The sequence below is a fragment of the Strigops habroptila genome, chromosome 11 (genome assembly GCF_004027225.2).
Source record: "Strigops habroptila isolate Jane chromosome 11, bStrHab1.2.pri, whole genome shotgun sequence".
Taxonomy (NCBI): Eukaryota; Metazoa; Chordata; class Aves; order Psittaciformes; family Psittacidae; genus Strigops; species Strigops habroptila.
Genome location: NC_046360.1, coordinates 18,506,976 through 18,533,303, shown reverse-complemented (window position 1 = coordinate 18,533,303; position 26,328 = coordinate 18,506,976). Strand labels below are relative to the sequence as shown.

Below are 26,328 nucleotides of genomic sequence, written 5' to 3'. Positions count from 1 at the left end.
TAATTCCATTTGGGTGTAACACAAAACATATTGCAAGAAGGCTTTGACTTGAGTATTCCAGCTCCAAGAACTACATCCAGACTTACAGTACCTGTAGTCTGACTGAAAATGAACAGCAGATCCCTAACAAATCCAGATTTGTTATTTTTATACATGCCTAATAAGCATTTCTTCAGCAAAACTGAGCTTATTTTCTTTTCAGATCTGTGAAACTTGATTGTTAAGCTCCCCCACATCTTCACAGACCCCCAAAATCTACCTAGAACTTCAGCAAAAATATATAAAGACTGCAAGAAGGAACTATCAACTTTCTATGCGAATGTGCCACGTATATTCTTCAGCACTCAACCAAGGCAAACAGTAAGCAAATGACCAAAAGCAAAGAAGAAAACCCAACCAGTGACTATTAAATGGCCAGTCACAATTCTAGTTTAACTTTCTGCTATTCCCTCCCCATCAGCATTACCTCAATTATCCGGCTGTCTACAGGCATTGTAGTGCTAACCATATGGACATTTGGTGTGGACGTAGATCGCTGTCTTTGGGAAAGAGAACCCTCAGAGGAAGGATTTGTTGTGTTGAATGTGAAGGCATGAGGTGTAGAATACCTGTGCTGGGAACTGAGAAGGAAAGAGAGAGAAAGGGAAAGTTGTGGTTATTTTTTCCCTTCTAACCATTGAAACATACTGTTCAACATAACCTGTCCAAAAGCAATATACACACAATTCCAAGCAGAGAAAAAGCTGGGACTTGCACACCAAGTAAACTATTGGGTCAGCAGAATCATTCCCAGTTTAAGTTAGAAAATAAATGAGAAAACTTGAAGATCTTGTCAGCTCACACACTCATCTAGTGTGTTCCACATAAGTCTGTTTCTGCTGTTACGAATTTTGCCACAGTTCACCTCAATCCCCGTGAAATCACATTTAACATACTGATAAAATACTGGCTCTGTTGGATTAATTCAGGCCTGTGAAATCTAAACAAACTGCTCATTTCAAACCTGTTCAGTGCATAGCTTAAGAGGTAGTTTTACTGCTAAGCCCTGAATTTGTAAAGCTTTGCAAGACTGTTCAATGGTTTGCAGAGAACAGCCAGCAAGGAAGTCATGAAACCCAATACCAGTTAAAAGGAGGCCAACACTAAAATCCAGTTCAACAAAGAGTTATAAATCACAGCTAAGGTCACTCAAACTTTATTTATCCCAAATCACACAAGAATCCTAACTGAAATCAGCCAGCCTTCACAAAAACCTTAAAAACCTATCAAGTTAGCAAGTCATTGTTCAGCAACACTGGAAAAAGAGTAGGATGGCAAAGAGAACGTAAGATCAATTCCTGATGTATTTGCTACTAAAAAAGTAAATAAATGAATATATAGAACCATTTGCAAGTCAGCTACGTGCTCTGTGCCTCATTCCTGAATAGGCCAAGACTTTTCAAAGGGATGTAGGAAAAACAAGAGATGGCCTGCCCTCTGCAGCCTCTAGAATTTCAAGGAAAAGAATACAGGCACAAATTAGGATCAGAAGACAGGCGCCTCTGAAAGGAAAGCAGGTTTTACTCTAGCATTTAAAACTACAGGAACACTCTTTTTAGGTCTCAGATTTTTCTTTTAGAGGAGCGTATTTTCAGTTTCCACTGTTCTCTCTTTAAACTCTTATCTGCCACCATAACATTCGAACCTTATTTTAGCTGATGTATGCCAGCCGTGCAAAACAAGTCACAGACCTTTACGTGTGTACTACCTGATCAGATAAAATAGAATCAATGAAAATACCAAAGGGAGCCTTGAATTTCTTAGGAAGGAAAACAAAGGTCTCCAGAAAACCTTTAATACCCTCCCTTAAAATCTTAAGACTAAAAATTAAAAAGATCAAATTCCAAATCAGTGGTTTGCTTGAATGTAAGAACAAGAAAGGACACTACATGTTATCTGTGATGAAGTGGTGTTGCCTTCTTGCACGTTTATCCCAACTTTCTATGAGATGGTTCTACTTTTGAGGAGTTGGGAGCATTTTGGTTTTTTGCTTTTAAAAAACTGTATTTCCCAAACCAGAAATGACAGGAAATACTAGCTTACCTAACAGGTATCCGGGAGACAGACTCCCGCATCCGTCTCATTGTCAAGGGAGGTAGTGCAGGGACACCACTGTCACTGATATTTGAATTTGGGAACAATCTGAAATATCAACAAAAACAATTACAATTTCAACTGCTACACTACCTCCTGTACAATGCTCTTTAAAGCTGACAATGTAAAGGGCTGTTTCTTTCCAGCATAATGAACTTGATGAACACATTCCTATCTTTACATTGTATTTTTCCTCTGTGTATGGTATGACTAAAAACTAGGTCTTCAGACTCCCAAAGAAAATTTCCATGTGTTCATTCTAAACTTTAAGATACAAAATTTTTTAAGTTCCATTAAACCCAGGTAGCACCAAGTGGCACAAGTCATCCTACTGTCTTAGCTGTCAGTATGAGAAAATGCATAACTGTATGACCAAGTTTAGTTATAAAAAAAATGCAATCACTAAGACACATAAGGTCAATTACAGGTTTTAAGACTTTTGCATAATAGGACTTCTGACATAATGATCTTCTACTTTTTTAATCAACATTAGTAAAGTATTATCCTTCATGAGTTTTCTCACCATTCCATGCATTTTCAACAGGCTGTCCAAAGTTGTGGTAGTTCTGAACACTCGTGCTTCCAACAGCTAAAGACCAACTGAATTGTGACCTTTTTAATTCTAACAAGGTGTTACGCAGCAGGAATCACTATTACTCTCTTGAAACAGAGGGCATCATAGCAACTGCCTGCTCATTCAAGATCTTGTTTGCTTCTCCCAGAATACTCAAGTTTACAGCAAGAACAAAATGCATTTAATCTAAATGGCCTTCTTCACCTGGGAACAGACAATCATTGCTGGCTGTTTTATGAAATCAATATGCAAGTTCTGTAGATTGATGAAAGTGACTCCACTTCCCAACAATCCCAATTTAACGCTATGATAGGAGATAAAAAACCCAATGCTTGTCTGTCACAGAGAATTGCTGTTTCTATGAAAAAGGAACAGTCCTTACAAGAGTTGCCTGATATTGCTCCAGTCAACACACATGGTTGGAACTTTAGTGCTGCAGTGTTCGTGGAATTTATAGCCACATGTCTGACACCGAAACCCATTTAGCAGGAACTTCTGGCAGATGTCACAGAAAGCAAGCTTTAGAAAGGTCTTCCGAGCCTAGAAAACACATTAAAGAATTAATCCAAGCTACCACCTTCTCTTCATTAGCTGAGATGAACATCTTCAGAGCTTGACATAAATAAATACCATGAGTAAAATGTTATCAGTGCCCCCAGAGTGCTACTGAAGTCAAACCCATGCTTGAGGATTCTTGCATGTATTTCCAATTTGGTTGGAAACCTGGAAACATCACAAACACTTAGGGCTTTCTTTACATGATTATTTAAAGGGGGTAAAAACAGGAAAAAATGTTCTGTCTAGTTCAAAAAGCACAATTTTGTGCCAGGTAAGGTGACAAAGCTGGGCGGGCCAGGAATTGGGTCTTTTGTTGGTTTTTACTATCCCCAAGGAGGTGAAGGAGAATCAGACTGCAAGTACCACCTCATTAATGTCTTTATTAGTCCAAATGCTTGTTGTGTGTTTATGACTAACCAACACCCCTAGCATAAGAAAGAAATTCCTTCGTAAACAGAATAGTTTAAGGAAATTCTGCTTCTTTAAATGGCATCTAACATGTTCTTTAAGCTTCTGGAATATGAGAAAAAGACTAAAAAGAACCAAAGGGTTTCATCCTCCAGAGCATACAGTGGAGGAAGGCTTGAAGTTTGAGCTTCTTCCAGCTCTGGAGAAAAATACTAGTTTTGTGATGACCAACTGCAGATAATTTTATTTGTAGTTTTCTGAAGATGTAAAGTAGAAGCAAAGCTACTTTCAGGTTTTGTAAATCAATCCTGACCTTTCTGATGGATGTAAATTATTATCTTTTAGTTTTTCCACTTGGGACAATACATTTCTGGGAAAGAGAATACAGTTCCTTCCCAGGGAGAACAACATAGTGCAAGGTAAAACTGGTAAGAGTTAGGCACTATCTCTTCGTAAAAACCAACCAAATCCCCCCCCCCCCACCTCTATTCATTCGATCTATACTGAGCAAATAATCACTTTTTGAGAAGGAATTACCAATCTAAAGACTTTCTTCCCCCAAAACTGTCAAATTACAAGGCAGCATTAGCCCACAAAGCAATGTCATGACCTTGCAGAACTAACAGCACCGCCGTATACTCAGTACCATTTCAACAGCCAAACCTTCTTTAACTGATGAGCAAGAAACTGAAAATGCAAGTTATCTCCCTGACTGTAAAGACATGAGATTTTAATACAACAGTTACAAAAATATACATATATAAAATAAAAATGGCAATGGTTAGACCTTTGAAGAATATGCATAATGTGAGCTTTTAAGGTCTCTGACACCTCAGAATCACTAAACATGAACAGAATTCTGGCACTTCATTACAAATTCATATTTAGCATATCTAATCTGCGGGAGTAGGGGGTGAATGTATCAAACCATCACTTCCAAAATCCCTCTTGTATTTAGAAAGCCAAAAGGTACCTAAGGCCTAACACGATCTTGACTGAATATGTGGTTCAGCTGACACAAATTACATCAAAATACAGAAAAGGAAAAGCTTACAAAGTTGTGTGTAGTGAGTGGAACATGATCAAGAAAGTCCACTTGCAGTTCCTCTCCAATCAAGGAGGCAGCATCTGTATTCCAATCCAAACGCACTTTCTTTCTGAAAGAGAGAGAAAATGAGGGCAACAAAATTACTGAGGTGGCAAGAAGTGTGGCCCAAGCAATGATCTGTGTGAGTTTTCTTGAGTAAACTGAAAACAATACAAAACAGCGTGGCTAACTTCTTACTGCGAGCTCTGTTTCAGTGCCTTTTGCTTACAAATTAGAAGCAACCTTGAAAACACAGCAATTCACCTCTTTCGCTCTGTCTTTTTTAATGTGTAAGTCACTTAGCTATGTAGATTATTTGAAATAAGACACCTAGAAGCTGTAATAGTCACAGAAATACCCTTACAAACAAAACATAAGAAATTATGAATGACAGACTTAGTGACATGAAAGCCATATTATGTGCTTCAGCACTGAAGTTACTGGTGACCCCAGAATGGACTCTGTTACATAGAGATGTAAACCCACAAATGATTGCCTCATGACTGAGGCTTAAAAGAGCATTAAGCCCAAGCCTTACGAGGTGTGAAGTTAAATGTATTAACTCCATGAGATACCTTCACTCCCTCAGCTTGTAAAAGAATCATTTGGTATTTAATAGCAGCATCCCCGGTCCTACAAAAAATAAGGAATACCGGAAGTGAGATTTAAATCCAAACATTGAAAAGTTGTAGAGGAATGCAGAGCCTTAAAACTGAGCACACAGAGGAGACGTTCATTTAAGTTGGCTAAGAATCACTAGCACCGAAGTTTGCCAACTACAAATGCAGGGAAGAAATATTCAAATATTTCAAAATATGAAGGGATATCTCAATCATCTCACATAAAGTATGCCAAAAGCCTCTGTAAGGCACTACAACACCTGAGTGCACACCTCCATTTTAAACAGTTCTAATATTTAGCTTCAAAACAAAAGTAAGATTTTTAATACCCAGGAAGCTGAAGGAGTTGCCCTCAAGGAGGGCAAAGAAAGCAACATGAAAGTGCTCACAACCAAACCGTGCTTTTAAAAGAAACCAGCAGGAGAGAAGGAAGAACACATTACTGCTGCTATTCTAACCCCAAGGTTTTTACATTCTCTAGCTGGAAGTTTCCCATTAACACGCCAGACTCTTACCCTTTTGGTTCAGTAAGAAGTCGAAACACCGCACAGCATTCTGGCTGCAGACCTCTGACTTTAAGTGCCTTCATAAGACAGTCATGTAAGGTCATCCCATTCCGCACATTCACCTGTGACCAAGGGAAAGAGAATGGAGTCAGTGATTGCAGAATTTGTCTAAAATTTGGGGGGAGGGGAGGGGCAAAAACCAGTCTTTTTCTTCTGCTTTCTGTCGAAGTTGGAGTAAAACTGCAGAGCTGTTCACTTCTGAAGTTAACAGAGAAATAAAAACTACTTGTAACTATGATGTAACAACAGACTGCCTTCCAACTGAACTTACTGCACATTGAGCCAACCAGCCAGGCAGGCACGTTTCCTGCCATGTACCCAGCTACTGCAAGGGAAGTTCTGAAGCCATTTCATAACTTTTCAATTTCTTACAATATTAAGTTTCTGGGATTTTATACAACTCTCATACAAGTAGGTAGCCTATAAAAGCAACAGAAATGCAGGCAAATAGTTACCCTTTAGTGTACAAAAAGGCTTAATTTCTGTTTCAGGAAACTTTGGTGAGACTATTATTAGTACACTGAGCTCCAAGAAATCAAATAGAAGTGTGCTCTCAAGAAGTTTCACTTCAGCTTTAACTACTATACTTCGCTGTGGTCATCCAAGGGAAGAAAACAGTAACAGAAATGACTACATTTTTCATGTAGTCATGAAAAATATTTCATGTTTTACTTCATACAGGCTTAGGTCAGCCAATTACTGCCTCTTAATGTTAAGTATGTAAGCAAAGTATCTTACTCGTGTATATAGGAAAAATACAGCACTGAGGTAGAGGAATACAGGTTCTCAAAATACATACACACTGCTTTCAAACTATGTCCTCTAGAATTAACAAACTGATGACAACACACTTAATAAAGACCTTTAGTGAAGCTTGGCATTTCTCTTGCCAGACACACACCACAGTGTCAGCAATGGGAACAGTACAACATTTCTTATGTTAAGGTAATGCAGACTTACCACTGTGCGCTGCTTGTTGGGCAAGAAAACACGAATAGTATTACTAGTTTTGGAAGTATCTGATATTTTGCCATCATCAGATGCCCGGCGCTGATAACCAAACTGCTGCACGATAGTAGGTGAAATACAGTTTGGGCCATCAAAGACAGAATCCTTGAGTCCAAAACCATTACTGATAGTCTTCCAAGCTCCCTGAATGTGCTCCATCGATGCGGTCTATGAAACAAAAATTGAGAGCGTCAGGGAAAATGACAATATCCTTCACTCTAAAGTGGTACTGTCTCCTCCTGAGACAACAGACCTCACAGCCTCTTTTGAAAGCATCTGAAAACTGCACTTGCTTCTGCCTTGTGACAAGATCAACCTACACATACACTGTACAGCTCACCCACAGCTGCAGAGCCTGAGTCTTGAAAGCAATTGACTTTCTGCACACGAACAGATCACCAGTGATTCATGCGCAATTCCTCTCACTGCATCTCTGGTGTCACAAAGCAGTTCACCACCATATTAATTTAGGTAACCAGTGCCTGAGGGGCCTTCAGCAAGGTGGCTAGATGCTAGCTGCAGGCCAGAAAAAGAGTCCTGTGTGTCAAATCTGGCACACAAGCATTAGCAGAGACTGTACCGTTAAGAAAGAGAGGCTAAACAGGAATTGGAATAAAAGCATTAACTTTTATCAGTGATTTTGGGGCTTTGGTTTGGGGCTTTTGTTTGGGAGGAGAGGGGAAGGTTAGTTGTTGGTTTGTTGTTTGAGGGTTTTTTTTAAAGGGTAGTAAGTTTCATACTGTTAGTGTACAACAAAATACATCACATTTAATAGTATCACAATTTACATAGTATGAAATAGGAAAAGAAAGAAAGAAGGAATGGTGAAAATAAGATATGGTTTATTTCCCCCATAAAACTGCATCCTTCTATGAACAGCTGAGAAACCGATGTTCAAAACTACACAGTGCAAGTGCACGTTTTGCCAAGTTAGTAGATGGTTTCCAAATTAAGCCTCAGTGGTTCTGCACACACCACCTATATGCCTGATCGCCTCTATGAAAGTTAAAGAAAGTCATATTAAAGCTGCAAAGTCAAAAAGCAAATCAGTCAGGAAATGCCAAAACAAAGGTTTTCCAAGCAATCCTAATTCTGTCCCCTTATGGTACAGAAAGGGCTTACACTGAAAGCCCTACACTGTTCCCCTGAAATCACTAACTTCACCCAGTACATAACAGCAAACACGCCTTTACTGAACGCCTGTCAGTATCTATCAAACTCTCATTTCATGTGTGGTCCTGTTGCTCCTTTGTTGCAAAGTATTTGAACCCTCCAATTCACTTCCACGTGCCCTTCTGGGTGATACCCATGCCAAGGAAAAAAGGAGCTCCTCTGCTTATGTCAGCAAAACGAAGAGGGTGTTTGTTACAGCTGAAGAGCTAAAGTAATGGAATTCATGGCAAAAAAACCTCCACTAGTGTGAAGCGGTCCAGTTTGGGATGCCCAGAAGGATAAACTTTGAATTCCAGAGTGTTTTCACTCACAGCACAACTCCAAAAGCCTTAGCTAGATTTTAAGTCCTTAACATTGCTACAGACCTAAACCCTGATCGGAGTAGTTGCTAGAAAGGAAACATGTACCAACAAGCTTCAAGAGAGAGGTTTGGGTTACATGAAGTACCTACCATTGCATGCAAACTCTGCAGCAGCAGGACTCTGGGCCTGTTACTCTCTGCTACAATGGGATCTTTGGGTCCCTTCATCAACATTTCTTTCACTGACAACATATACAATGTGAACATGCCTATCCCTCTCCCTCCCTCCTGCCAGTAGTCATCATTCCCACATCAATGCCATCACTTGTGCAGGTCCAGTTGTCCAAAGGGTCAAAACTCAATCACAACCTAATAGGATTTTTGGAAATTAGGATAATTGGAAATTATGGGGTTTTCTTTAAATCCATGGCACATGAATGACAATGGTCTTAGAATCATTGGGTACTACTGAACTCAGCATCCACAAGCAACTATGACCATCTCACAATTCATATGCATTGCCCTCCTGTCAGCAATGAGAAAGGTGAAAAACTTATATACAGCTGCAACAATAGTATTCTGCATATGGACAGGTAAGGGTGTAACTACTTAGATGGTAACAATAAAAACAGAGTGGAGATAAACTGTTAGCTGAGGGTAAGATAAAACCCAGACAGCTTGTTCTCTTTCCCCCTCTTAATGTACCCTCTATAGGGAATCCCACTTCATTCCACCCTTGTAGGTAACACACGAGAGAAAACAAGACGAGCTCAACTGGATTTCTCTACTGAGCAATATGAGATAAGGGCTAGCAGGGCAACCACCAAACCCTCCTTGTTGTCACTGCTGACATAAGTCAACGATATGCTAAGGTCACAGCCATGCTGCCAACATCTCCTTAAAAATTCAAGAGAAAACAGGAAATGACCAAAAAATGCAAAATTGCACCTTGGCAAAAGCAAAGTTTCATACCAAAAAAGCTACTTCCCTGCTCTAAGGGTGTTCCCTCATCCAAGTATGAAAGGCCTGCTGCATAATGTAGAACAGCCTGCTCCAGGAGATCACAGAAACACAGACTGAGGTGGTTGCACGCACAGTCAGAAAGAGAGACTCCTGTCAGCCTTCTGTACAATACAAATGTCAGTCATATCTGTGATTATGCATTTGCATCCTTCTCTTTCCTAGGATCTTTGCCTCAAGGAGGTGCTGGATATTCTCAGGACTGTGTACATGTGGCATTATCCTCCCTCCCAGCAATGCCGTGCTCCCTCTTGCCACCACACTTCATCAGAGCATTTCTGCCCTCTTTTTGGCTGCAGCTGATGATAGTGTCCCTGGCAGTTTGGGTTCACTCTCAGATGTTGAGAGCTCTCTTTCTAGAAAATGAAAGCACCTCCTCACCTAAGCAAGCAAACACAGCATATGCCATCCTTCGCTCTCCCTCCTGCCTAAACTGAAGGCTAATGGCTTCTGCTCACACCCCTCAAGAAGGAGCTACACTGAAAGCAGAAGATGAACCAGATCTGCCCTGGAGTGGACAAAAACCTGTGAGTAGCCTGAGGGTGGAGTGGTGGGTGAGAAGAAAGGGAAGGTTAAAAGATATTTGCAGTCTCCTGAGGAGAGACAGGGAATCCATGATGAAAAGCTGCTAAACCTGCTCTTGGCATCCATGGCACAAGGACATGCAGTTGGTAAGGTGGAGCTTGTTGAAGAAACAGCAATAATCAACTGTCCTGCTGCTGACTTTCGCAGTTATTCAGAGGCAACCCTCATCTGGGATGACAGGAGGCTCCAGGCCCTCAGAAATACCTCTTCACTCAGGCCAAGAGTCTGCCCAAGAGCACTTCAAGTCTGATATCGCATGGGCAGCCACTGGCCATGCTCACTTCTCAAACCTAATCACTCTTTTTACTCCAAGTTATTACCATGGAAGAATAGAGACAGTCATAAAAGCTGCTTCTTAGGAAGTAACTTATGACTGAATGACATCTTTCCCCTGCCCTCTAGTGTAGAAACCAAGCTTAAAAAATTATATTAACACATACAAAACCACCCCCTTTGGACTCAAACAGCTCACTGCAGACACAGATATGAGGTAAGAGAATTAGCATGGCAACTACCTGACCAGCTTCAAACTGACTAAAAATCCCTACCAAAAACTCCCACAATGTAATATTGCACATCCACACACAATTTCTTGTTGGTACGTTGGACATGGAGCCAAGCACAACAGCAGGAGACAACAGATATCCTAGTTCCCGGGACACAGGTTAGCATGGCCACCTTCTGGCCCCCCAAACAGGTAAGACATGCACAGCACAGCTTACCTCACAGTGTGCTGTAACCTGTGCCCTAGAACTAATTCCTTTATTCACTTGGGGTCTTTTGCTCCAGTCAGGAACTGATGAAAGCCATTTTTACTGATACTAATTTAGTTTTCTCCAGTTTTCTCCCACGATCCACACCAATTCACTCCAGTGAAATTTCTCCAGGAGAAATTTCTTTTAAAAATAAAGATTTTACAATTATGCCTTCATAAAGACATAATTCTTCATTTGTCTCTTTCAGAAAAACTAGCTTTTCTTCCCTTAAATAAGTTACAAGCATGTTTCAGAAACATTACCAGATATTAGGCTTAAGTTTAAGCCATGCTCAAATAATCCCTTGCCAGCTGAAGGTTTTCAGGCATCTTTCCAAGATTTTTCTTTAAGATACATCTTCCAGCAACTCTCCACTTTCATAAAAATGCCTTCAAACAGCCTGATACAACTGAAAAACAGCAACAGCAGCATTCAAAGATTTCCTTAAGATGTTAGAAGTATGAGTGTATCAGTCCTCTTGTGGATCCAGTAGGAAACTGATCTGGATTCATCTCGTGTTACACAGTCAATGTGAGCAGAAAACACACCTGATGCTATTCCCAACCCTCGTACAAGTACACTGCCCACGGTGACCAAGGCTGCACTTTCCGTTAGTGCTTTCTGCACAGATTACAGATTTTGATCATTAGTCATTTGAACAAGCACTAACACCAAAAGCACAAATGGCTACACAATGTGTGCATCTCACAGTAACAAATCCCTAGAGGTCATCCACTCACAGCATTCGTTCACAGCCCAAAGATACTGTAACTTGTTCCATGACTAGCAAAAAGCATTTAGTCTGAACTGGTAAAAATTTCAGTCTGTCTCCCAAAGGAATGCTGAAACTGGGAATGAAACCGCCTGGAAGTTCACAGGATACAAACCTGAACTCCTCTCCATATAGAGTTTATGTGCCTTGCCCTTTCCTTATTTCTGAAACAAACACCAAAAGCTTTTAAAGAAAATGTAAATCCAGTTCCCCTCCCAACACACACACAGCCATTTTTACCTATGCAAACAATCAATAGTCACACTCGTGTTTAATGAAATACACATACAAAGGCAAAACACCACAGAACAAAACCCAGGGTCCATTTCAAAATGAACGCTTCTGGTAGAAAATACAAGCTTTAAAAGTTGCTTGTAAGAAAGTTCTCATCTCTGGCACAAGAAGATCCATGACACATTTAACTGTGGTCTTTTCGCAGTTGCCCCCTCCCATACAGTGATTGTCAGCAGATTTAATGCTGCATGGGTGACCAGTTGTCTGGGGGAAGAGAAATTAAACCCATTCCAAACAAGTATCTATTGTGACATTTAACAGGATTTTAAAAAGTAGCTTTTGATAGCATCAGACCATAAATATGGGCCCATTCCTATATTAATAAAGCTGTGATCTGTGTACGCATCAATGCAGGGCATGAATTGGGATCAGTCTAACCACGGAAGCAGGTTCCTCATACATCAAAGATTGGCGTTTTTCCTTCAGATGTCCTTCATTTTAAGAGTTCAACACCAAAATACAAGTTCCCCCCCAAGAGAACTGACAAAAAAAAAAAAAAAAAATTATAAAATATATAAAATATAAAATACAAATTAACTGGAGGAAATGTTATTGTCTGGGGGAGAAAAACCAAAATACAACACTGAAACACATGTCATTTCTGCCTCAATTCTGATCTTGGAAGTATCTTTCCTCACCTTTTTCCTCTATTTCTCTGAAGCGCTCATTTCTCAGCCACTACTCAGCCGTTATGCTGCTAATGTAACTTTGAAGTGTTTAAGTTAAAAAATAACATTGGTTTTCCACAACTGGACTCTCCAGTAAGTAGGACACAAGCAATACAAGTCTCAGTCTGACTGGCTTTCAGATTGATGAATCCTTTGCAAGATTAACACCCTTTCTGTAATAAAGAGTAACTTTCAGAGTAAAACTTTGGTTAGTAAGCATAAACCAAGCCATATTACTTGGCTGGAGCAGGCTGTGCTTTGGGCTCTGGTTAGTAGGTACTTATTTGTTACCAAAGCTATCTGCACCTTTGGCCACTCCATGCCTGCTCTCCTCTCTTGATTGGGACAGCTCCAAGCTACTTTTCCCAACCAGTTTTTAGGAAGATCTGTTTGGTCTGTCCTTTCCACACAGCCCATTCCCATGTCAGTCACCCACTTCCTTCCACGTGAAGTTCATATGCTCAAACTCTGGGAGCACTGAACACCCTGCTTGTACCTAAAAGAGCACAAAGGGATATAGAAGCCAAATCCTCCCCTTTCCCAATCTCAGGTAGAAAGGAAAACACAGCAAGTTTTCCCAAGCTTTTGTAGATTTTAGTTAAGTGTAGCTGCTGAGTTTATACAGCTTCACAATGAAGTTTAGAAAACTACGACTGAAACATCTATGAAAGGCCAAGGCAAGCAAGGAAAGCATACACAATCTGCATATCCATTTTGTCTAAATTTTGCTAACAAAGCACCAGAACCCTATGTTATGGAGTAAAACCTCCACTTTTTTTGGTATAACAACTTATAATTTTTATCTTATAATCAAAACTGATAACTATTGAGAGGTGGCCACTCAATGCTTTAAGTGTATTCTCCCAGCATTATGAAGACTATCAAAGCTGAAGTTACATTTAAGACATCCTCATTTTTTAATTGGGCAAATTCAAATGCATTACTAGAAATAAAAAGCTAACTAGACACTGCTTTCTTACATCTGACTGTATCAGAATCCCATTATATGCCATTCTTGTCACACTCAGACTTATTGTTTCTTCACCATATTGTTAAACTCTTCACAGCAGAATCCTCCCATTTTAAAAGACAGATCTCTAAAGCAGACCTTGCACTGTGGAAGTGGGGCTGTGAGGTTACATGTGCATTGACATTACACAGACAAGACACTCTGGACAAGCATTTTTTTATCCCAAGTCTTTCAATCAAGTTCACAGACATTCTCAGACACGTGCCTATTTGCATTCTGAACTTGCTCATGCTTGAATTGTTTCAAGTAGGGATGAAAGCCCCAAACTGTGTTTACAGTTGCCTGGAACTGATCCACTTTACAGCAAGGATGAAAAAGTTACTCAAATGTCAGCAATCCACCAAATGCCCTTCCCACACAAGTTCTCAAGGATTAAACAAAAGTGACTGGGAATTTCAGCACAAAGAATTACTGGCTCTGTCCTCCCTCAGTTGCGTGTAGTAAATGAAGTAATAGTGAGGGGACTACCACTGAGAACATACCAGTCTTTAAATCAACCTCAGGTTTGCTGAAAAGGAGCTCAGCCTAAGATTAGGTTATTCAGGTAACTGCTGGGAGCTGCTAGTTATGCTAACTGCCCGGTTCAACCATACCACGCTTGCTGTTAGAACTGCCTGGCAAAATAGCAGACAGTGCCAGATGATCTTACAGTTAGACACAACAGGATGCAGTGATCCAGTTAATTCCAGAGTTGGGTGTTCTCTGCATTCGCCCAGGGCAGCTTTAAACTAATAAATTCACTTTATTAACCGTGGGCTCTGTGCCAGAACCAGCAGTGCCACGGGGAGGTCAATACTGCGAGTCGGAGAGCCTGGGCCTGGAAACAATGTGCAGATGGGGGAAGCAGGGGCAAGAACACCAAGAAAGGTTTGGAGGGGACACTGAGATACTCTGCTGTGAGAAGATAGACCAAACGATTCTCCCTTGTATTTGCTAATAAAGCACTCCTGGGAATAGCTGAACATAGGAACTAAATCTAACATGATACTACTTGAGTAGTTTAGTTACAGGCTGCCTGGACAGCTCTAACAACTTTCTTTGATTGTTTCCTATGCACACCAGTATTTGCAAAGAAGCCTGCATAAAATGGCAAATAAAAACGGAATGTAATTAGAAATTACAGACTGTATACAAGCAAAACTACTTTATGTCAAATATTTACTGTCCTGAGTGCCTCTAAAAAGAAATGATGCTCCATGTTAATGCTATCTTACATTATCTTGCTAAATAATCCATGAAACTACAGTTCTGGTTTGGGGGTGGGGGGTTATTTATTTAATAAAGTGCCATAATAGACTTTTTATTTCAGAGATACAATGTCAGAAAAAGGAGTGGATGGCAAGGGGGACACGACCACCAGTAGTAAGATAATGTCACAGATACGGTTTACATTAAGTCTGGATTATTCTCGACAGACCTGTAGTTGTGTGGAAAGGCAAGTGCTATTTGGAGAAGACAGGCAAACATCAAGACCTAAAGTTCTAAACTGAGGAAAGGCTTTTCCCCTGCAAAGTAAATACCCATTTTAGGGGAGACTGACTAAAGTAAGAGCTACAGTTCAACATACACTTTGGATAAAGCAAACACTGAACCAACTGGAGAGATCATACCAATTTTGTGGAATTCTTTCAAAAACAGAAAGGAAATTTCAACAGTAGTGAATGAATCCAGGCACCAAGCTCAGCTGCAGGAAGTTTCCTGTCCCCCAGGAAAGATCCAGAGACCTCAGAAGAAAGAATGGGGCAGGGTAAGGAGGAAGGGAAAGATAATCACAGAAAGTTATTTATACCTTTAGTTCTGCTTTCAGCAAATGAAGTCCTATGGCAAAAGGATGAAGTACATCATCTGGGGAAGGTAACACAGAAAAACAGAAGATATTTACTATTTTAAGAGAAATCTATACACATGTGCAACATACAAAATTCATAACCAAGAAATTACTTTGTGAATTACATCAATAGTAGAGTTCATAGAAGAACCATCCTTCTACTCCTCGAGCTTTCAGGCCTTTTCAGCCTTTCATTATTTTATGCAACGCTTCAGTGCAACGCAACACACTGTGTAAGGCCAGACTGCACGACAACCAAACACTACCCCAGCCCAACATCATCTCATTCTTATTCAAGAACATCATCAAAATCCTTCACAGCTGAAAACTCACTAAAGTAAAAATCAAGTGTAAGTCAAGTACTTTCTTCTCAGACACCAGAAAACACAGAAACACCGTGCTGACTCACAAATGTTATGACAAATCCTGGATCCAAAACAAGCAAGTAATCAGAAGCTAAGCCTCTGAAGGCTATCTGTATCTTCCACACAAGCACTAACTGGAAGAGGAAGAATTCCTGAGGAAGCTGAAGAGAACTTGATTAAAAGATTAGAAGCTCAGATTAGTTCAAGAAAGAGGTGTAGGTCAAATATACAAAAACATTCACTAGATTGTAAGTGGTAAAATGTTTTCTTACCCAAAGTTCCCGTCCTGTTTAGTAATTCCTAGAACAATCCCATGCAGAGATGATTAGAGAAGGCAAAGATGCAACACAGCCAGAGAGTCACTGAGGCTGGAAGGGACCTCTTGAGATCCTTGAGTTCCACCTCCCTGCTCAAGCAGGCTCAGCTATACCAGGCTGCCCAGGACCACATCAGTTGGGTTTTGAGCATCCCCCAAATACACACTCTACAGCCTCTCTGTGTAACCTGTTCCAGTGTTTGACCACCCTCACAGCAAAAACAAGTATTTTCTCATGTTCAGTTGGAGATTCATGTATTTTAATGTGTCCTCATTGCCCCTTGTGCTGTCGCTGGGCATTAGAGAGAAGAGTCTGGTGTTCTCTTCATTCCCATCAGTGTATTTATACACATTGACAGGATCATAGAATCATGGAATGGTTTGGGTTGAAGGGAACTTAAAGCTCATCCAGCTCCAACCCCTGCCACGGGCAGGGACACCTTCCACTAGAGCAGGTTGCTCCAAGCCCCTGTGTCCAACCTGGCCTTGAACACTGCCAGGGATGGGGCAGCCACAGCTTCTCTGGGCACCCTGTGCCAGCGCCTCAGCACCCTCATAGTAATGCTTTCTCTTCTTCAGGCTGAACAGTCTCAGCTTTCTGATGTCTTTCTTTATATGAAATACAAGGAAGTACACATAAAAAAATATGAAAAAGAGATCTTATATTGCTGGCTCATTTTTGGTTAGAAGCATCCTCTTCTCCTGCATAGCATGGGGGGAAACTGCAATGTTTTCACCCAAGATAGCAAACTCCCAAAGACTAATAAACCAGAAGAATGCTTTGGGATCTCCACCTTGAGCGACTTAGTAAAATCAAAACCTACTCACAGTCTGAACTGTACATTTACCCCACTTACTAACTTGTGCACCTCTCAACGGCAAACATTTGGGAACATAACATAAAAATAAAGTGAATATTGTTTCCATCATGGAAAAGGATATGCAGGGAGACTCAGGAGAAAGGAGGATTTCTGTGGTTTGTGCCCCAGGGAAAAGCTGGTTCTCACAGGAGACAAGTAGTCAGCAATGATAGCATATTTAGGAAATAATTCCCACTGAATCAAGGGGGAGGAGGTGTTTGTTTATTTTTGACAGGTTACATTACTGAGGAATAAGGTGTGAAAAGTGATGTGAACAGAAAGCATGTGGGGGCCAGAAGCAGAGTAAAACAGGGAAGGACAAAACCACCATAAGAACCATGAGAATAAGCAGAAGACCAGAGAAAGACATCCTCCTAGGAACCAAGAAAGGCATGGCGGGGTGAGGGGGAAGAGCTGAGATTTTGTCCTTTAAAAGTAGCCAGATTGACAATTAGCAGCCTGATAAAAACACGGATGCAGTTATGATCCTCACATTGAACTAAGAGGTCAAGAGATTTGTAAAGACCAGTTCCTGAGGAAAATAAGAGCTGAAAAGACTGGGACAAACTTTGGGAAAAGTCAGTATGATGGATAATGTTAGATGAAAAAGAGGAGAAAAAATTGACGGGGAGGGGTAGAGATTTTACAGACTGAAAACCTAAAGCATTTTAATTGTAAAATCAGCCAGAAGAAAAAAATAATCTCATGTAAAACCAAAAAGAGAAGGCATAGCATAAAACTAATGTGATGGGTTAATGCAGCAGGTATGATATTTCTACCTGCAGCAAAAGTAACAGCTGTAAGGGTGTAAAAATCACGTATTTTTCTTGACAGATAGGAGATGCACAAAAAGCAACTATCAGTAAGAACACTTGCTAACAGAAGTGGCAACAAGGAGGGTTTAAGAAGCAAAAGAGTTGACAAAAATAAGCAGCTGTTATTGCAGATGTGAGATTCAATTAAACCTGAGAAGAATTGTTCACGTAAGACAATGGCAAAGCCAAGGGAGAAGAAAACGACTCTGGCCTGGAGGAAGTTTGCCTGCTTGCAGGATTTCCACCTGAGATAGTCCACAGCACAGGAGAAGGAGCGAGGGAAGCAGGTGTTCTGCAAGAGGAACTCACACAAGTGCATCACTGACCACACTTCAGTGTCAAACCACTGCTTTTGAAAACTGAAAAACTCTTCTACAGATACACTGCTGATTGCACAAACTGACAGAGCAGGAGTTTGAAACACACAGGGTTCCAAACCACTACGTTTGTGTTTCAGTGGTGGAAAGTCACTTCTGAACTAGGCGCTGATGGCTTCGAAAACCCACCTGGACAATACTGTGTCATCCCAAACATGAGGCATTTCAGACAGTCAAACATCTGCATGGGTGATATCCCAGATGTGCTATTTCTACAACTGAACCCCAGTGCTACACTGTTAGGGCATTCTTGCTGTTTCCTCCAGTTTTCACTGCAATCAGTTTGGTAGATACAGCACTTTGTTACTGGCAGGGCTGGAAATCTATTCCCAGCAAGAAATATTAATTTTCTATTGTGTGAAGGAGCCATCAACTTAAAATGTAATCAAAATCAGCCAGGCTTTTTAGAAGTTGTGACAAAACTCTCCTACTACACTTATTCCTGGGCTACACTGTTAATTCCCTGCCTTTAAAAATCACATTGTCTATTTAAAGTCTCCATGTGAGAAACTGAGAAAGACAAAACACTCAATATACAAAGGAAACCAATATTAAAAGACATCCCCCCGCCAGACATATACTATGCAAACAAAAGCGAAAGAACCTCTTCTAGTTACAGCAGCAGTATTATTTGTGGTGACAGGGTGACAGAAGAAAAAGTATTTTCAAATCTAAGACCATTTTTGTGTCAATCTGCCTGACAATTTGATTGAAAGATTACTTCAGCGCATACAGCACTTCTATAAAACAAAATGATTCCAGGTACTGTCCTGTAATTTAACATCACAAGGGCAGATCTTACTGCAATAGGTAAAAATAGCACTAGTGGACATGCCAAAGGAGAGTCTTTCCACTATATGGCCAGTGCTTGGATTGCAACATCAGCTGGCTCTCTTTTTATAACCTCCTGATTGCCAGTGAACAAGTTACACAGTCAACTTAAAAGGTTTGAGAAATCTAAGAGTAAGCTCTGGAACTCACTTTCAGCTGAAATCAATCCACTGTATCACTCTGACATGAACACTTTGTTTCAGCATGCCGTTATTGCCTGTGTAAGCTTTATAGTTGCTTCTAAAGCATTTAACACAGCTGAATGATGTAATTCAGAATACGGTTTATTTTTTGTTAAATGTCAGCATAAAATTAGAGGCTTGCACACTTTGTTGTTTCTTTTGGCTAACACACACTCTGGAAGCTACTTAACTTACTATAGCCTGTTGCAGCTGCACATGTGCCATCCTCCAATGAACCTGGTTTAGCCCCTTTCTGCAAATGCTCCCCCGCACGTCCAACCACTCCCTAGCACCCGAACTCTAGATGGGTTTTTTTCCATGTTTCCACATAAAGATAACAACTGTCACAATATGAACCTTTCAAACTGTCAGAGCAGTGATCAAACTGAGATAGAAATGTTGTTCTGCTAGAAGAAATTCATGCTGTTTTGCCAGCAGCTTGACTTACAGATGACTAGAATTGCTCAGCTTTCTAATTAGGTACAAGGGAAACCAGTATCCTCCCATCTTCAACACCACAAACAGGTTTCTGCCTGCTCATGCCTACAGATTGGTATTGATTTGACACAGCTTTCAAAAGTTACTGGAGAGAGCAATCAGGAGGGAAAAGAAAGCTGTAAAAAGCAGGTCATCACTTAGCTTGCACAGGTACTTTTATCCCCTCTGAGAAAAACTGAACTATCATCAACGTATTTCACTCTCTTGAAGTTTGGAAGTTCTGGCATAATCCAAATATGTTTCTTATTTGCACAGGGTGGCCCCAGCACAGTGTGTCTACATGAAGGTCTCATGCAAATTCAACAGTAGTGACAGTTCAGACACATTTGCCATACTTAGTGCATGACTTTTACAATACAGGTTTTAGAAAAACACACATAAAATTACAAGTGCACGAATAAAGAACTGATAAAAGTTATTTTAATGGGCTTATGAAGTATATGAGACCTGAAGGAATTAAAGTTGTATCAGAAATCGTCAAAGTAAGGGAAATATTACCCTGAATTAACCTGGAATTAACAATTGAGTTCTAAAAATATTGTACTTTCTATGATACTGATTTGAGAACAACGTAACTAACAGGGTTTTGGGAGTAATAAAGTAGGAATTTTTTTAAAATCATTAAAATATGATTAACTAGTATTTTTCCTTCCCAGCAACATTGCCTCCACTGAAGCTTCCAGTCTAATGGTACTCCCTATATTTGTTGTATTACTGTGCAGGACTATTGGCCTGTGTTCCTAGGTAAATTCCATGCAAACACAAGGGAGAACGTGTATCTTCACCTGTTTGACTATGCTGCCTTCAGTCTCACCAAGAAACTCTTATGTCAAATCTCACACGTAGTTTCTTCTACACAGGAGAAATTAAAGGACAAAGAACCAAGAGTGATAATTTACTTGTTTGTTCAACAAGCAATCACAGTGTGGGGGGACACAGTTCATCTCTTCCACAGGTAGTAAGAGGGTAACGAGAGAGCAGTGCCTTTTGTGGTACATGAACAGACTGAAAAGACCACTAGAAAATACTGAAACCATGACCAGATGCTGAGCAAACAGTTAAATGAGAATAGAACAAGAACGTGGAACATGCGAAAACTAGCACACATTACTGATAGAGTTGACAGGGACATATGTTGGAACCAAACCACCAGAAAAAGAAAAGACATTACAGAAAAAGAAAGATTAGTCATATAAGACTAATATGAGAAAAAGAAAGATTAGTCATACTGAAGTTTCTCAATATATACCCAAACATTTGCCCTACAAAGGTACATTAAAGACATCTTTCTCCTAGATGCATGCTACCTTGCACCTCCGTCTTGCTAGTCTCTCCAGCCAGGTGCGCCTAAAACACTCATTTTCAAAACTCCAGCTTGTTCTGTAGTGAAAAGATGTAGGTAACAATACTATAATGGGGGCTCTGAGCCATTTTTTCAAGTCTAAACCTCTGAGCCAGCTTTAATGAATATGGTTAACCCCACACCACACCCAGCTGCAAGTTAGTGAAGCAACCTCCCTTCAGCTTCTGAACTAAAAATATACAAGATGTCTCAACTGCTCTTAACTGATACTACGTGTTTCAATTGGAATGCAATATTAACAACCCTTTTGTCAGCTGTTTGTCAGAAGTAAGATATTTTAGGGTCAAACCAATAGCAAGTGGGCAAGGTAAGCTCAAACCTGAAACGAAGCAACATAACATAGTAGTAAGAGAAAACAGACAGCCCTACCGCAATCGACTCAACATCTGCAAAGCCACAACACAGCAAGCGAAACGATTCCACAGAGCAATGAAACTGAGAACAACAACATAAAGAAGGGGATTATATCAGAAAAGCTGGAGATACAGGTCCTATGTGCAAATTTTCAGATAGTGCAAAGAAAACAAGGCAGAGTCACTTCCACACTCACCACATGCACAGATGATTTGCAAGGCAATTCTAAAACTCTTTTGCCTGAAGTTAAAACCAATGAGCTTTGATTTAACTGTGCTATTGCTCTGCTTCATTTATGTGAATGTGCAGGATACGTCTGGAACATGCATGGGAGAAACAGCAGAACTCAGACACACCTGCAATTGAAAACAAATCCAATGCCCCGTGTTTGCCACCATGTTGTTCTACACAAATCCAGGGGTTTAGTATGTTAAAATCTAGCTCTAAAAAGCTTGTCGCTCCCTACAAGCAAGCAAAACCCTCTGGAAAACACATGTATCTATCCCACTGGTTATGCCACTTAAAACCCTGATAAAAGGATACTCACTTACGTAAACATTCTCTTTATTGTCAGTTATAATTCTTAGCTCTGAAGTGAAAACACTTTACTCATTTACAAATGACTCAAGAATGGCGCTTTGTCTATCCTCACCTTCTGTATGCACTGCATACATTCTGCAGCATTTCAGTACACAAGATGACCATATTCTATTAAACTCTAAAAGGTCACTACACACTGCTGCCATAAAATCAACTTTGTGTGAAACAGATGACATTTCTAGTACAAACACAATATTCAAGTCACTACGGGGATAAACGTGTGCCAGCTGCTTTTCAAAGCAAAATCCTTGTTTACAAAAAGCCAACGGACGCAGCAAGAGCCAACAGAGCACTGAGAATTAGCCACAGAACCTTGTCCAAAAGAGACTTTCTTTTCAGAAAAACTAGGAATGTCACTAAATACCTATCTGGATTACCCCTGGAGAGTAAGTTCTATCATGCTGTCTCAAAACTCATGAGCTAATGTGTGCTTGTTGTTAAAATACCTTGTTCATTTGTCATAAAGCCGTATTTTTACTTGATTTCCTAGTGTTCCATCAACTCATCTTTCCATTAATTTCTAGAGCTTGCAAAATGTTTCCACAACCTTATTCACTACACAATGGATATAGTTTGTACCAGCAAATACTGGAGGGTTTTGCATAAGCAATTACACAAAAGCAATCAAAACTGGTACAAGGCAGATGTAAACACACCTGCTCCATTACAAATGACACTCATGTGAAGCTTACTGAAATCATGCTGAAATTATTACTATGCTTGACATTGTAGTTAAATCACAAGTTTTAATTTGCTTCAACTGTCTCGGCTACTTCCCCAAATAAGGATAATTTTGACTCACGCAAGTTGATGTTTTTACGAGAAATAGAATGCTGACTTCTATTCTCTTCACATGGTTACACACTCGTTAGATCTCTGCATTTTGAAGTTAGAAGATGGTTCAGGAACTTACTCCATACAAAACAATCATCCTTTTCAATTATTTGTTTGTTTCAAGCTGAATTTGCATGCAACTTCTGGAAATTCAACTGCACCAAGCCACGTTCCCTTTGTTTGTGAGGCAACTGTCCTTAGGTGATCGTGCCACCCAGCTGTCCTGCTGCCTCTCCTCCTACAACTCTTGGATGTATGAGCTTATCTCAACTCGACAGCCAGGTAGAGGCATCAAGAATACACAACTCCCACAGGCTATGGAAGGATCCTTCACCCTCCCATCATCAGCTGGGTGCCATAGCACAAACCTTTGGTGTGCCAGCTGCAGCAGCACATCACCACGTGAGGAAACCAAGCCAAGATAAAACCCTCCCTCTTGCCTAGCTGGCAGGCCAGGAAGATAGGCAGGCAACACACAAAGAGAGGGAGAGGAGGAGAAAGAGGAGGAGACAAAACCTGGAGGGTGTTTAAGTAAGGCAATAGAAAGATGGGGAAGCAAGGGGTGCCACAAAGGCGTGGCAAGGGGAATGACCAAAGGGGTCATGGAAGACAAAGACAGTATGTTGACAAAGGCAGCAGAGATGATCAGAGACCCAAACACACGTTAGTTCATTTGCTCTCATAAAGTTATTAGGAACATAGGAATAATTTAAACATTCTATATCCACAACACAAAAGTGAATTTATTAACACAACTCCTGCATTTGAAACCAACCGACTGAAGACTTAGACACAGTAATTCGAATGAGCAGCTCCCGGTCCCCATCTCCTACAGAAATTTTCGAACCAAGAGCTCTCATCATCCCAATTTAATTTGTTTTCAAAGACAGAAAACAAGGAAAACTTGTTTTTTTCCTCAACTCCTGGTTTCCCAACAGTGAAGCAGCCAAATAAATAAGCTGCAGGGAGGAGGGGAGTGTATGTCCCTGAAGAAACGAGTGCTGATTTAGCATACCAAGAAGTGCTGACCAATGATTTCCGTGGGTCATGTTTGTGGTTTATAAAATATGAGTTATTTTAATAAGTTGTAGTAAGTTCAGGCCCTGAGACAGCAGTAACTTCAGATGTAATTTGAATAGACTTTGTTGTTGTTACAGAATAAAAAAATGGAAAATTATAGGTAAACACAAAAGGCGTTCAACTGAAAAAAAAAAAAAAAACCCAAAGTTTTATATCTTCTTTGTAAATGTTTTCTCTGCTACTTCCAGATGCTCTTTCAAAGCAGGTTAGTCAGCAGTGTTGCACAATAAGTTGTCCAGTGCTGATGATATTAAGTATGGCAACAAACCATATGAAAAACACATTCCAGATTTCTGAAAGCACCACTGCTCCAACCCAAGTCAGCTAGTCCACTTCTCATTTAATAACCTCAGATTAAACTGCCTACCATATTAATCAGTCAGCCATTTCATGAACGTATACACAGATCTATAGCTTTTTAATGATTAATTGTAGCCTTAGGGTTTACCTATACAAAATTTTCATTAAGACAAACCAAATTAATGCCACTTCCATTCTGAATGGCTGTCCACAGAACAGATTTAACCAAACTGCCTGAAATTAACTCTCACACTCACCAATCCAATCTTTTCTTCTGCACCACCATTGCAGACATGTCCTAAAGGATAAGCATGTCCATTCAAATTATACCCTAGGTTTTTTTTACACAATGCAGTGATCCTTTAGGCAATATCTGGAGCTGAGTTTGTCAGAAGCATTAAAATGAAAGACATTTCAAAAGTCTTTTGTACAAATCTATTTTCAGATACTTTAAGTTGGCTTCAGTTTTGGAAGAATCATTGTTCTACTCCATTAAAGAGCCTTCTTGTTCTGCATACCTACAACAACCTACAATTGCATCTGGAACGCACACTGTGCTGTTTAGCAATTCCACTACAACTGGTTTTGAGATCTCACTGTCCCAGGTAAGGTCCCTATATTTATGGATGTCACTTGAAGGCTAAGAAGGAAACAAAATTCTACACAAGTTATTTAGCCTGACGTAGGCGAGATGAACAATGGACAAGAGCCGTGCTGCTGTTAGCACAGGCAGGTTGTGTGTACACTCAGACTGTAGATAAAATGGGTCCAGAAACAGCACAATCCTGGCTTCGCAGTAACACCATTTCTACATGGCAAAGTTGTAAGAGTTTAGGAGAAATTAGGAAACTAAAGAATCTTACTCCAGTTTGCAAATGTCTTTTTTTAAACTGAACCGAAGTCGAAAAGAAAGACCCGAGCGAGCAGCTCAAACCGAAGCAGAACGCGTTCAGTTATGCTAATACAACGTACACGCATTTTCCGCTCTCGGCTCAGAAGATCAAAGTAACAGAGAGGTTGGGGAGGCCCCGCTGGAAGCACGGCAGGGACAGCGCTGCCAGCAGCGACGCGGAGCCCCACGGAGGCCGGACCAGCGGAGCCGCCGCCGGACACCCCCCGCCGCGACCAGGGCACCGCGCCAGTGCCGCTGGATGCCCGTTGCTCATCCCGCCCGCCGGCCGCCACGGCGCCGGGCCCGAGCCGCGGGGCACACCCGCCTGGGCCGCGCATCCCCCCCGCCAGCCCCCGGGGACGGCCCCGGCCGCGGGGCTCGGCGCCGGGGCTGACAGGCGGCTGCCACGGCGCACCTCCCCTCACACCTGACCCGCCGCGGCGGGCCGCGGGCACCCCGCACCCGCTCCGGGCCCGCGCCGCCGCGCACCCCCTTCCCGCGTCCCCTCTCCCGTCGCCGCGGCGGCAGCCCCCGCCCCGGCCCCGCGGCGCGCACTAGGCGAAGGTCTCCGCAATGAGTTGCGACCCGCGGGTACGGAGATGGCCGAGTCCTCCTGCCTCCTCCCGGGCCCTGTCAGGGGGCGAGAAGCCGCCCTCCCTTGCGCTGCCTTCCCTCACGGCCGGGGCAGCGCGCCCGGACCTGAGCCGCGCCGGGAGCAGCCGGCGCCGATCCAGGCGCCCCTGCACAGAGGAATGGAGAGCCGAAAGGGAAAGGAAAGAAGCGGGAGCCGCTCTCTCCCGCGTTCCCGGCCGCGTCCTCTGCCGCTCGCCAGCCCAGCGCCGCTCGTACCTGTGTCAGTCCCTCCCGCCGGCTCACCCCAGGCTCTCGCCCCGCTCGGCGCCGTTCGTTTCGTTCCTCATCTAAAATGGCGGCCACACACTCTGCGAGACATTTATCCTCCGCCCACCGACCTCTCGGCGCTCAGCTCCTTCCCTTTCGCTTGTCTCTCCTTCTCTTCCCGTCCTCCTCCTCCCCGCCTCTCGGCCTGACCGCAGAGCGCCGAGCTGCCGATTGAGCCCGCCCCGCCGCGGGCCGCCATTTGGGAGCGGGAGCGGCTGAGGCGCGGCGGCTGCCCCCGCCCGGCCGCGCAGGGAGGCGCTCCCGCTGCCTCTCCTCCTCCATCCCCTCCGGGGAACCCCGCCGGGGTGCGGGCTGAGCTCCGGGCTGCGCCGGGGCAGCCGGAGCGGGCTCTGCCGGGGCCGCCTCCCTTTAGCCCCCCGC

General features: G+C 41.9%; 1 protein-coding gene across 7 annotated transcripts in view; it reads right to left on the bottom strand.

Moving 5' to 3' along the window:
* Nucleotides 1-26,080, bottom strand: part of RAF1 (Raf-1 proto-oncogene, serine/threonine kinase) — a 44,306-nt gene extending 18,226 nt beyond the window's left edge. Inside the window, exons 1-8 of one of the 7 annotated variants that reach the window (XM_030500288.1) lie at nt 25,924-26,080; nt 15,342-15,397; nt 6,907-7,122; nt 5,896-6,008; nt 4,728-4,830; nt 3,090-3,247; nt 2,083-2,181; nt 467-620 (exon numbers count right to left, since the gene is read on the bottom strand). In XM_030500288.1, the coding sequence (XP_030356148.1) occupies nt 467-620; nt 2,083-2,181; nt 3,090-3,247; nt 4,728-4,830; nt 5,896-6,008; nt 6,907-7,113 (834 nt within the window). In that variant the 5' untranslated portion in view covers nt 7,114-7,122; nt 15,342-15,397; nt 25,924-26,080. The other 6 variants (XM_030500286.1, XM_030500287.1, XM_030500290.1 and 3 more) reach the window with 6 other exon arrangements.
* Between the last annotated feature and the right edge of the window lie 248 nt (nt 26,081-26,328).